Source organism: Triticum aestivum, chromosome 5D, assembly GCF_018294505.1.
Source record: "Triticum aestivum cultivar Chinese Spring chromosome 5D, IWGSC CS RefSeq v2.1, whole genome shotgun sequence".
NCBI classification, from domain to species: Eukaryota; Viridiplantae; Streptophyta; class Magnoliopsida; order Poales; family Poaceae; genus Triticum; species Triticum aestivum.
Window position 1 is genome coordinate 477,635,522 of NC_057808.1, and position 13,053 is coordinate 477,648,574.

General features: G+C 48.1%; 2 protein-coding genes across 3 annotated transcripts; both read right to left on the reverse strand.

Moving 5' to 3' along the window:
- Nucleotides 1-783: 783 nt before the first annotated feature.
- On the reverse strand, nucleotides 784-2,072 carry LOC123122933 (zinc finger protein 1-like). The gene has a single exon (XM_044543322.1). The coding sequence runs from the start codon at nucleotides 1,930-1,932 to the stop codon at nucleotides 1,147-1,149; it is 786 nt and encodes a 261-aa protein (XP_044399257.1). The 5' UTR covers nucleotides 1,933-2,072; the 3' UTR covers nucleotides 784-1,146.
- A 2,778-nt stretch (nucleotides 2,073-4,850) lies between these two features.
- Nucleotides 4,851-12,757, reverse strand: LOC123125594 (uncharacterized). 2 transcript variants are annotated; one of them, XM_044546069.1, is made up of 11 exons: nucleotides 12,539-12,757; nucleotides 10,983-11,099; nucleotides 10,434-10,515; nucleotides 9,272-9,840; nucleotides 8,041-8,761; nucleotides 7,773-7,874; nucleotides 7,493-7,645; nucleotides 7,172-7,300; nucleotides 6,885-7,048; nucleotides 6,513-6,795; nucleotides 4,851-5,743 (listed from the first exon to the last, which is right to left on the reverse strand). In XM_044546069.1, the coding sequence occupies exons 1-11, from the start codon at nucleotides 12,755-12,757 to the stop codon at nucleotides 4,851-4,853; spliced, it is 3,432 nt and encodes a 1,143-aa protein (XP_044402004.1). The 2 variants fall into 2 exon arrangements, with proteins under 2 accessions (XP_044402004.1, XP_044402005.1); XM_044546070.1 differs by lacking the exons at nucleotides 4,851-5,743; nucleotides 10,434-10,515; nucleotides 12,539-12,757 and having other exon boundaries at nucleotides 6,345-6,795; nucleotides 7,172-7,309; nucleotides 10,983-11,140.
- Between the last annotated feature and the right edge of the window lie 296 nt (nucleotides 12,758-13,053).

Sequence of the window (13,053 nt, forward strand, 5' to 3'; positions counted from 1 at the left end):
TGCCGACGTACCGCGCACACTTGGTGGCCGCGGCGCTGGCCGGCCGTTGCGTCGAAAGCGATCACTCCAGCCGCAGGTCGGCACGGAGAAAAAAGCCTATCAACCCCGGCGGGCGGGCGGGCGGGCCGACGTCGCTGTCGCCATTTCCATCCACCGCGCGGCAAGTTGGGCTGGGGTGCCGCCGGCCGGTCGACGTGCACGATGCTGCGAACCGGCCCGAGGTTTGTTTCCACTTGCAGCCAGCGGTGTCTTGTACTACTGGTCGTGGTCTCCTGCTAGCTAGCTAGCACATGTCACGCAGCAATTCCCCGGCTAAACACAGGCGGTGGAATCGGATTTGATTATTCGTCGAGAGCGAATCACGTCACGCGGACACGTAAAGAACAGTCTTGCTAGGCGGCCGGTCGATCGGTCCGTGCGAGGTTGAGTGCACTTCTCCGCTTCTGCTGCCATGAACTGAAGCAGAGGCTAAGGGTAAAAAAAAACATTTGAAGCAGAGGCTTCCGTCTCTTTTTCCTTCTTGCAAGTCACAGTAGAGTTTCTCGGAGGCGAGTACAAGTTACTCCCTCCGTTTCAAATTACTCGTCGTAGAAATGGATGTATCTAGAACTAAAATACATTAGATACATCCATTTCTGCGACGAGTAATTCGGAACGGAGGAAGTACAATGTACGCAAAGGGAGTAGACGTGGCGGAACTATCAATCATTTGAGGTTTCAGCAAGCTACCGAATAATATAGATAAACAACTGCAAAATTTCCTCAAATAATAAGTCCAAAAAATTCAATTCGAATAATTTCCAATTCCATTCATGTTTCTGTTACACGGCACTGCCAGTTCATGACCAATCTCTGTATGAGTATGTATGAACTGTGGACTACAATATACTGACGCCTACACAACAACCGAAAGAGGAAGCAAGTACTCCTCCGTCGTTACAAGGAACCAACAAGATCTAGGACCTATATCTTCTACGTATACGGCTACTGGAGTATGTATGTATGTAGTATCACTCACTCACTCAATCTGTACAGGAGCAGAACAAATTTAACCAAACGAATGAACGAATTTCACCACTGGACTGGACTGGACCAAAAACTTTGGATGGAATCATCGATGGGATCCATGCAGCTGGAGCAAGCTGCTCAGGCGGTGAGAAGCCGAGGCTTCTTGAAGGCGAGGGGGCTCTGCACCTCCTCGTCGTCCTCCCACATCATCTTGCCCTTGGCGCACGGCCTCCAGACGAACTCCGGCACGGCCGGGATGTTCAGGTCGAAGGCCCGGGCGGCGGAGCTCCCGTAGCCGGTGCTCCCCACCTCGGACTCAGCGGCCGCGGCGGCCAGAAGCTCGGTGGACGAGGCGGCGGCGCCAACGCCTCCGTCGTAGTGCTTCCTCTTGTGCCCGCCCAGCGCCTGCCCGGTGGGGAACTCCTTTTGGCAGATGGAGCACCTGTGGACTCTGTTGGTCGTGCCGTCCGAGGACGCGGCGGTGGACGACGTGGCCGGCTCGGCGGATGGCAGGACGGCGGCCACGGCCGGGAGGGCCACGAGTGGAGCAGCGGCGGCATCAGCGGGAGGAGACGGCTGCTTCACCCGGTGGCTCGTCTTGTGGCCACCCAGCGCCTGGTAGGAGCTGAAGGACTTGCCGCAGACGGAGCACTTGAACTCGGCAGGCACCGGCGCAGCGAACGCCTCCGGCTGCGGCGCCTGCACGCGCTGCTTGCCGCCGCGGGAGAGCATGAGGAGGCAGAGCGCGAGGTTCTCCTCCTCGGAGCGCTGGCGGCGCGATCGCTTCCTCTTGGCCCACCCCTGCAGCACGTGGCCGCTCTCCTCGCCGCTGGTGGCGCCGCTGAGCGCCGCGGCCGCCTCAACGTCGCGCTGGTGCTGCTCCGGGATCAGGGCGTGGAGCGCTTCCATGGCCGACGACGACATGGCAGTCACAAACGAAGCTAAGCAAAGCAGGGAGAGAGAAGACCTCTTCTTCTTCTTCCTTGTGCGGTGGCTGAGGGTGGGAGAGTGTGGTTGCTTGGGTGTCCGCCTCGCTCTAGCTGGGTGTGGTGTGAGGGAGTGGTGGAGTGAGAGGGTTATAAAGCGGTGGGGGCGAGGAGGTGGCCGGCGGCGTGGGAAGTTGCGTCGCAGGTGGAGCATGGAAACGTGGTCGATCGTGCGGCCCGGGCGCACGAGGCGCGGTGCTGTGCGGCTGACGGGCGGGGCCGGAGGTGGTGGCAGGGGTGGTTAGTTAGGAACCGGTGGAGTGGCGGCGAAGGCTGGGTTGTGGGTCACTCGGGTTCTCGATGTGGTGGGTGGTGGAGGGAGGAGGAGGAGAGGTGGTGTGGGTCGCATGCAACGAAAAAGTCGTGGTCAACGTGGAGGGGAAGACACGGCCGGGCGGGCAAGTGGAGCTAGTGAGCGGGTGTGTGTGTGTGGTGGGAGTGTGATTCCGAAGAAGAGTGAGGACTGGTCGGACCGAGGAGGCCGCGGTGTCAGTGCGGACCGACTGCGGGAAGCGGTCGCCGTCGGTTGCCGAACGCAAAGCCGACCCGGCCCGGCCCGCTAACGCCGTTTCCAGATTAGTTTTTTTTTTTTGCATGGGTTTCCAGATTAGTTTACTGCTCGAGCTGCGGCTGTCGTGCGTATTTGACCCTCACTCCCATTGGACGGTTCGTTCCAAAATATTTCGACGCTATATATACGTAGCTCGTACGTACTACGTGACATGTCCATCTTTTTCTTTTTGGGTAAAAAAAAGAGAAGGCCGGGGCGGGCAACATCCGAATTGTGTTTGTCTTCGTGAAACATCTAGGGTGGTGCATGGGTGCGTGCTGACCTCACGGTTTGATTGTTATTAGAGCCACTAGACTGCAAAATGACAGTGGGTCAAATGAAGGGGGTGGCTACGGTAGTGGTTCCGGTGCTGCAAACAAAGCCAGCGTTTGGCACATGCGTGTGGAAAGCCGACACGGTCTTCGCCTCGTGCTGCTTCTGGAGGACGGTTCAGCGAAATCGATCCACGTTGAACCGACCCGGTAACAAGTCAGCTCAGCGCCTCAGACCACGCAACCGGTGCCGGACGTGCTTGGAAGATTCCAACGCTCCGGTCGTCTCGGGGTCAATTAAAATAGCTCGTCGCCTGCCTCTGAGCGTCCGTCCATCGGCTCAAGTTATTATCCCGGCAAGAGTGGATCTTCTGCAGCAGGATCATTTTTGCCTGGTCAGTTTACCTGGTACGTGCTAAGTTTGGCAATCAACATGTACTACATGCTAGTACAGTTCTTACACGAGGATTCCTATCCATTTTTGCGCAGGGCACCGACGGGAGGAAAAGCTTGCCGTGCCAGCAGCTGCCTTGTGCTCCTTTTCTCACGAAAGGCACATGCCCTGCCAACACACACACACACACCCATGGCCACTTGGCTGGCTACTAACCCGGCGTGCAGGCATGGTTATCTCTTCTCGAGCTAATAAAGAAGCACACCGCTAAGCGTTGACGTATCGGCATGACACCTCCATCCGATCACACATTCACACCCTCGGCGCCTCCCTCGCGCGGCGTCCGTCACCTGGCACGTCACGCCCCGCGTTGCAGAACCAAACCAATCAACACGGCCCGTCGTCGGCCGGTCGGTCGCTTGCCCAGACGAAACTCGACCACGTATAGGATTACGCCGTACGGGGTCGGCAGGAAGCCTCTCTCTCTCTCGCCTTGCCTGGCCCCGATCGGGCTACGTATACGTACGCGGGCGATGGAGCCGGTCCGTTCCGTCCGCACTTGACTTTTCCGCAACCGCAGCCGGCTCGGGTTCGGCGACTCGGCCGGCGTCTTTCCCAGGGCGGCAACGGCAAGCGGCAAGCGGCACGTCTCCGTCGCCGTTGGATATACGTTGCGTGCGCTCGCCTTTTCCCCACGTGTTCCTCGAGCCATCGGCCTCGCCTAGTGCCGGTGGTGTCGTCGCGATCGGGTCCGCTCCCGCGTGGTACGCACGCAGGTACCCGAGGCCTAACTAGTGATTGGGTAGCTAGTGAGATCGGGAGTGGCCACTGGCCAGCCGAACCACTGCACTGCCGTGCCGTGCCGTGGTTGATTAATTATCGCTGGCCGTTGGGGCAGTGGCCACAGTGGCCAGTGGATGCCGGTGGCAGCACGGGGTGGTTGCGCGGCGCGCGTAGCGAGCGTTGGGGTTGCTTGCGTCGTTGGATGCCGGCCGGGGCGGGGGTGCTGGGTGTGCCACGAGCGGCCACGACGGTGCGAATATATCCGGAGTGGACGCGGGCGGACCGACGGGGGATCCATCCATCCATCTCTCCTGCTCGTGGATGGAAGGTGGTTGCCCGGTTGGCGAGTGGCTGGTGATCTAGCAAGCAATTGATTAGCTAGGCTTGGTAAAGCGCCTACCTAACCACCCCCTGTGCCGTGCATAACAGAATCGCCAACTTTCCCATCCGATCTCCGCTTTTGTTTTAAGCCACTGCTGCACCTGCACTGCACTGCTGTCGTGACGCAGAGTGTGATTCGTCGCATAAATAAATGAAAAGGCAGAGTCTGATTATGTATGTACATATTTAGAGCATCTCCAACAGGTTGCGCGCAGCTGAGCGCTGGCTCCAGCGACCGCTGCAAACTATAGGATGCACGAGCCGCTCCAGCAGGCGCTGCAAAAAAAAAAAAACAGCGCGCGCCCAGCACAAACAACATATGACACTTCAAACAAAACCAAGAAGATCAAACACATAAAAAATAATCAACAATAAAAGTTTAATTTTATTACAACCCAGACAAATAATTTATCTTCCAATACAACAAATAGTTTGACACTACAACATCAAATGTACAACATCAAACATATAAATCATCATGCGTTTTGTCGGCCATTCCATGCCCACCACTCCTTGATGAGATCCTTCCGAAGATCATCATGCGTTTCGGCACGTCGAATGGCATGATAGGAGGCAACAAACCGGGCCACCCTCGCAGCCCTCCGCCGCACTCGCACGGGATGTCCCAAGAGCTCATACTGAGAGTAGTCTGAATCTTGGCCACGCTCATTCTCGATGATCATGTTATGCATGATCACACAAGCGTGCATGATGTACCAAAGGATCTTTTGATCCCAAAATCTAGCCAGTCTTCCCACTATAGCAAATTGGGCTAGCAAAATCCCAAAAGCTCTCTCCACATCTTTCCCAGCTGCCGCCTGAGCATTGTGGAAATCTAGATTTTTCTTACCTTCCGGTTTTTTCAACGGCTTCACAAATGTTTGCCACTTTGGGTAGATGACATCCACAAGATAGTAGCCATAGCTGTATGTATGTCTATTTGCCACAAACTGCACCGGTGGCAGTTCACCATTTGCAATATTATTCATGAGTGGTGACCGATTAACAACGTTGATATCATTCAAAGATCCAGGCATTCCAAAAAAAGTATGCCAAATCCAAGTCTCTTGATCGACCACCGGTTCAAGGATTATAATGGAACCCTTTTTCTGGCCGTGGAATTGCCCATGCCATGCCTTAAGACAGTTCTTCCAACTCCAATGCATGCACACTATTGAGCCAAGCATACCTGGGAACCCACGAGCTTTGTTCATCTCCAAAAGCCTTCCAGCGTCTTTAGTATTGGGAGATCTCAAATACTCCGGGCCAAACACTTGCACAATTCCGACTGCGAAGCGCTTGACACACATGATGGCTTGACTCTCACCCATGGCCAAGTGGTCATCAACTAGCAATCCAAAGACTATCACTGCAGAAAAGGTAGCATTACAATAATCGCCAATATTTTAATAAAGTTGATTAACTGAATACAACATTAGGAATATAACAAGAGTCAAGATGCCCGCAAAATCAGAAGAAAGATAAGTCAATGTTGTCAACATGCTAAAACCTCTAGTTACATCCCACAAGTTGATCTATGGTGAACTAAAACGTTCAGGAAGAAAGTACTAGCAACATGGATACACCATTTCTTGTGGTGGGAAGCAGTACAAAATCAAGATGCACCAGAGATTATGTCTAGAATCCTAAGCCGATTGAAGACCATAATGGTGCAAATGTGTTAAATATTCAATTGCGCTAGCTTAGATCTGATACACAGAATATAGGTTTACCAAGCGTAGTGAACCAATTGCGATCTGGATGGATCTCTAGAGTTCAGACGAACGCGCCAAGGGGGCTTCGATTCAAATGAGAGGAAGAGATAAGAGATCCATCCGATACAAATGGGTTGTTGTGGCGCAGTGGCTCGAGGGGTTTTACCAAATTTTAGGGTTATATAAAGGCCATTCGGCAATGACGGAAACCCTAGGTTATGAAGGGGATTGGGACATGGAGAAGAAAGGAAAGTATGAACTCCATGCTTATCGTTTCCTTATAATCCAGTAATTAGCCTCAGCAACAAACATAGTATAATTCTTAATGTTATGGTTTAACAACGACGGGATAGAGCGGGTCTTTCTCCATCATCAACGACACTGGAGCAAAACATTTTGGGGCCAATTATCACTTGCATGTACGTGGTTTTGGGGCGATGACGCAAGGCGTGATCTCCAACACGACCTTGTAGACATGAAGCTTGATGTTGTATTCCTGGTCCAGGAGCTCGAAGATGCACACGTCCCACTTCTCCAGGTTGTTCTCCATGGCCAACGCACCCCACCCAGCGCTGAAAGCCGCGCGGGGACACTCGCCGCCAGTGTACTCGTACCACACCTTCCACGGCTTCCCCTGTGGGTCCCAAAACGTCATCTTCCTACTCTCTTCGGGGAGAAATGTTTTCACGAACTTGTCGGGGATGATCTGCAGTTGCCGGTCGATTACGATCAGCCAGTGAGCACTGCAGTATTTGAATATGTGTATCGAAAGGGGAAATCAAATTGATCAATTACCATGAAGTACGATGCATAAACATCGTTGTGCTTCATTGTCTTGACGGTGAAGGGCCTCTCGGATTTGAACCTCTGTGCCCTCTCCATGGCGTATTCCTTCTCCCTTTCAGTTACTGGACGCCCCTGTGATGTTAATCCCGGCCTTCTCATAACCTTGATGAGAACTAGTATAAAAATATGCAGACTATCAAGATAGTTCACTTCAAGTTGTTCTAATTAGTACTAGCAGAAATAAAATGGCGCACTTACAGGAAGGAAGGAAGGTAGGAAGGAAGAAAGAGATTTACCTCTGCCAGGTTGGTTTTCACCATTGCTCTTGTTGAACATTGGGAATTGATTCTTCTTACTAAGCCTTTTACCAAAAGATTTGTGCCATGTGGTTAAGTCCGTGCACATGGATTCTGGTGTGAATACACCTGTATGAACTATATGTGGGTAAAGTTCATTAGCTTGATGACAAGAGCATATAGATAGGAACCATTTTAAAGTATAAGACCACTGCTATGTAGGTAGCAGAGCATATAGATAGGTCTATGACACAACATCTATGTGTGTGTGTGTGTGTGTGTGCAAAACAAGTACTACTCATTTTGAAATTGATTCATTACCTGCCCAACTGTCACTTGGTGTTGTTTCTTTCGAAGCTTTTTTGAGGGGAACTCTTTTAGATGCTGAAGCAGTAGACCTGGTATAAAAAATTAAAGGAGCAGTAGAGCTTTTTCCCTCAGCCTTAGAGTCCTTTGATGGACGACTGGCCAACTCTGCATACAATGGATGTGCACTCAGGTTAGCTAGATAACAAGAGCCTATGAATCATGTGACAACATTTAGCCATCACAATATATAGCTAATTTGAAATCGATCCATCCAATGGTTATTCTGAATTACCTGCCAAATTGTCACTTGATGCTGCTGCCTTAGAAGCTGAATCACCAGATGGAGACCTTATCTCCTCAGCCTTAGACTTCATGGGTGGACGATGCTCCGATTCTACTTATAGTTTGATGTGCACATAGACAAAGGTTAGCTCTCTAACAAGAGTATACGAATCATTTTATAAAATAAAGCCATCACATACCAATATATACAGAAAACATACTATGCGTACTAATTATTTTGAAATCGATCGATCGATCAGTGGGTTCTTCTTAATTACCTGCCAAACTGTCGCTTGATGATGTTCCCCCAGAAGCTGGATCACCAGATGGGGCTTCAGAGTTTTTCCCCTCCGTCGGCCTAGACTTCTTGGATCGGTCCACTTCTGCCATGATATCATCAACCTTCCTAAACCTAGCCCTCTTCCCGACCACAAAACCGTCGTCGGTCTTGTGTTGATCGTCCTGCTGTTGTTGCTCTGGTTCTAGAGCATCGTTGCTGGACATGCGACGTTCATAGTCTTGCTCATTCTCCGGAGTTTCTGATAATGCATCTTCAACTTCCTCTGCCTCTTCATCTTCTGAAGCATCTTCTTCTACTTCTGAAGCTTCATTTTGTGGTGTACCATCTACACTAGTGCCAGAGCGAGCGTCTTCTTGCGGGGCAGTATCATCTACATTGGTGCTTATGAGCCCTTTCTCTTCCTCTCTGGCCACGTCGATGTCCTTGTGTTGTGGCTGTGCGAGAGATGCATACGGAGCCTCACAGGACGATGGTAAGAAAACCGTCACTGAGAATTGTGACTGCCCGTCGTAACGGAACACCAGCAGGTAGCCATACCCAACGCGATGGTCGGAGAGGAACTCCTTCCATCCACGCGCAAAGCATAGCTCCCCGGAGATTTTAGCCAGCTCTACGGGCCATTTATTCCTGCTTGGACCTCTTAGGGACACCATTCCTGTACAATCTTCCAAGTATTTGTGGAATCCTGCTGGAATGGTCTACAACATATGTCATCATAAAAATTAGTTAGTAATGGTTGAACACATGCCAAGCACAACCCAAACATGCATATATGGCATTTAATCTTGCCTTCCTATAGTCCAATCCCAGCTATTAGTCACTACTCAATTGGCATTATATTTTGCGCAAATATTACATATGTCTGTTTTATTCACAATCTACATTTTTTTGTAAATACAAAAAATATCAACTTTCATGAAGTAGTTTAGATTTGGGTATGTTATCTGTTTTATCCTTCTCAATGACAGAAAACATTGTATAGTCCATGTTTTAAACATATCATTCACAAATTGAACAAAGAATCTTTTGGGTGAAATGTATTATACATGTACAATTTTAACTATATCAAATTAGTGAGCACCATTCCTAGTGAACTGCAATGGAAAAGATAACCATCAAAACAATCATAGAAAAATATGGGAGGTAAAAATGGAACAACTAAAATGAGTTAGTCTCTTTCTTTGTTGTTATGAATCAAGAAAACCTACCACGTGTTCCATGAATGAATTGGATATGAGCGCCCTAAAGAAGTGAGGGCAATTTTGTTTGTCATTTTGGTCTTCCTCATCCCTTTCCTTCGAATCATGTTCCTCTTTACCATTCTCCTTCCTCCCCTTCTGCTCATTTATCTCCTTTTGTTCCTCCTCTTTCTCTTTCTCAATTTCTCCTTCCTTCGCTTCCTGCCCCTGCTCTTCTTTCTCATTCCCATTCTCCTCCTTTCTTTCCTTATGTGACATCGCCTTCCTCCCATTTTCCTTTCTTTTCCTCTGATCCTCCCTCTCCTTCTCCTCATCATCCTTCTTATCAACAACTCTCATTTTCTTCTCTTTCTCCTCCTTGTTCTTAGTCATCTTCCTCTCTGATGAATTTTGCTTCTCCTCTGTTTTCTTATCACCTTCAGCTTTCTTTTGCTTCCTTTTCTCTTTCGTGTTAATATTTTCATCTTTCTCTTCTTTTACCTTGACATTTTTCTTATTATCCACCATGCCCATAGTGTTACACTGTTTTTGATGGCGTACCATGATTGGACCTTTACTGATGGCATGTACTTCTCTCTCTGCAATACAATAGGAGGTATATGGTAAATTAGCATAATACGTTTGCAATGCTAACAATGGCATATAATACCACTCAAGTTTCACTCGAGGGCTGAATCAACATATGAAGTGCTTTCCAGGTTTGGATTATTGTTCCGACTATTCAATGATTATTCCAAACTGCTTACTTATTTTCAAGAACACTCCTACAGAGTCCTTTTGTTACAGATCTAACAACCAACATAAATATAATTTCCATATAAGCTCTCCAGGGAATAAAATAGAACACTATTTATCCCATATTTATATTAAAAATATTGGACACACGAGTGCACATCATACATGAATGCTCGGAATATATATAGAGTGGCCACATGCATATTATTTTGGCGAGGCACACTTGCACATTTGTATATATTCATGTAACCAGGCAATCCTGTTTTGATACCTTATCAGATCCATCCACTAATAGATCTTCATGTGATCCGCATGTTTATCCTTCTAGAGAATTTGCCAAACGAACATTATTTTGTGTTGATGAGATTTACAAATTTGATGATTCCATTATGAAAATTTAGTAAACTAACAAACATGCACATACTGTGTATATTACCATCCTTGCCTTGAGACAAGAAAGGTATGGCGTAACTATCAACACAGTGGTTATCACAAGAGAAAAGGAATGTAGCATTATACTGATATGCAATATTTTAATAAAACTAAATATAACTTAAAGAATATAAAACATTATTTTTCCTAGTGGGATTCTTTCTTCCATATATATAGGGCATTAGATCATTCTTCCAACATGGCCGAATTTCCATTGCGAGGATGACAACACCAAAAACATTATTGTGTGTTTCATAAGAATCTATAACCCCCCCCCCCTCAAAGTGAGAAGACGGATACGCCAATCTTATCAAGAAAACTCTAGTTATATCCCACATAGATCTATGCTCAAGTAAAACATTCAGATCAAGAACAAGCGGGATGTGAATCTAATTGCAATATTTCAACTTCTAAAGATGCACAAACAATATCATGAAGTATATAGATCTCTTCCACCCAATAGTTTTGCCAAAAACGTGGGATATCAAGTAATGCCCTAGAAGTGATGGATTCAAAGATTGAAACCCTCGAAGAAGGGAAAACGAGGCATTACCGGTGTCCATGGAAAGAGATCGGGAAGGACGAGGCCTCCACGGAGCGAATTCGAGAGAGATCCACAGATCTGGAGCGCCGGAGGGCATACTGGGGCGAGGGAGACAGCAACCGGCGGCTAGGGCAGGAGAAGAGGTCGGGCACGAAGGGGAAAAAGAGATGCCCCTTGGCCCGAGTGCTTAAATACATGCCTCGACCGCGGAGCGGTTGTACCGCTCCGAAGAGTGGTTGTACCGCCCCTAGTACGACCGTGGGATTACGGGTGATACTATTGTTTCTAGGGAGGCAGCGATAGTACCGCCTGTAACCGCCCGATAGTACTGGCTAGCTGCATAGGCTGGAGAGAAAGTAGTAGAACCGCTGGAACCTCCCCGGTTGTATCGCTGGGACGATACAGCCAAGAGGCAGAGCGGTTGAACTGCCCCAACAACCAGTTGTACTGCCCGATCATAGTCACCAACGCCAAGATCAATCTTGTGTGCAAATTGGAAATAGATGGTTTATGGGAAAGGGAAGGCTTGGGATGGAGACAAGGCACTGAAGTACGGTGAAGTAAACTCCAAGATTGCAACAAGAAATCAAGAAAGGCCAATACTTGGAGGATACAAACACCTATGACCAAAGGAAACTAAGCAAGAGCAAATATGGTCAAACGGAAACCAACCCTCTTCTCGAAGAGAGAGAGGAGCGGTGGCCGGAGCCACCTATGTTTGACTCAATTGGTATGGCAACGTGAAGATTTGAACCTTGGGCCCAAGACCAAACCTCATCTTTGAAGCACAAGTACCATCAATAATGGCTAATGTGAAAGAATTGGTCGATTCATGCATAATGGGGGGAGTGAGAGCTCATTGAGAGAGCAACACTCTCCTATGTCCATGCCTACATCTAGAACAAGATAATATGATGAATGCGGTGGGGCGTGCCTAGATTCAAGCCACATTGCTCGAACCAATGATATTTAGCTCATGCCTTAACTCGAAAAATCTTGCTTCATCCAAAGGCTTTGTGAAAATATTCGCTAGTTGCTCTTGAGTGTTGACGTAGATAATCTCAATCTCCCCACGCTTGATGTGATCTTGGATGAAATGATGACGAATCTCAATATGATTCATCTTGCTATGTTCCACCGAGTTGTGGGAGATCTTGATTGCACTTTCATTGTCACATAGAAGAGGCATTTTGTCACAAGTGACACCATAATCATCTAAAGTTTGCCTCCTCCATAGAAATTGTGCAAACAACTTGCAGAGACAACATACTCGGCCTTGGTGGATGAGAGAGACACACAATTTTGCTTCTTTGAAGACCAACTCACCAAAGAGAGACCAAGGAATTGGTTAGTCCGAATAACCCATGAGATCAAAGCTTGCTCCTTTGGGGTACCATAAGGGAAAGTTTGGGGTATGAGCCAAATATTGAAAGATTCGCTTGACCACCACATAGTGACTTTTCTTAGGTGCAGCTTGTAAACTTGCACACATTCCCACACTAAACATAATATCCAGCCTAGATGCACAAAGATAAAAGAAAGGATCCAATCATGGAGAGATATACCTTTTGATCCACCGCTTTACCATTGGGATCAATGTCGAGCTTGCATTTGGTGGGCATAGGAAACTTGACCAGCTTGACATCATCAAGATTGAATCTCTTGAGCATGTCTTGGGTATACTTGGCTTGGTTGATGAAAGTTCCTCCTCTTCTTTGCTTGACTTCGAACCCAAGAAAGAACGTCAACTCTCCCATCATAGACATCTCAAACTCCTCGGTCATTAGTGCGGCAAACTCATCATTAAAAGATTTGTTAGGAGAACCAAAAATAATATCATAAACATATATTTTGCATATGAACAAATCCCCTTTGACCTTCTTAGTAAAAAAGAGTGGGATCGATTTTCCCAATTTCAAACCCACGATCATGCAACAACTCGGTAAGGTGCTCATACCACACACGTGAAGCTTGTTGTGGCACCCCGGCTCAGAGCAACCGGTTTACCTTGCATTGCCAGCCCAGAGATCAAGTCTTCTGGCAACACACAACAACTTGATACAGAAAACAACCGCTTTAT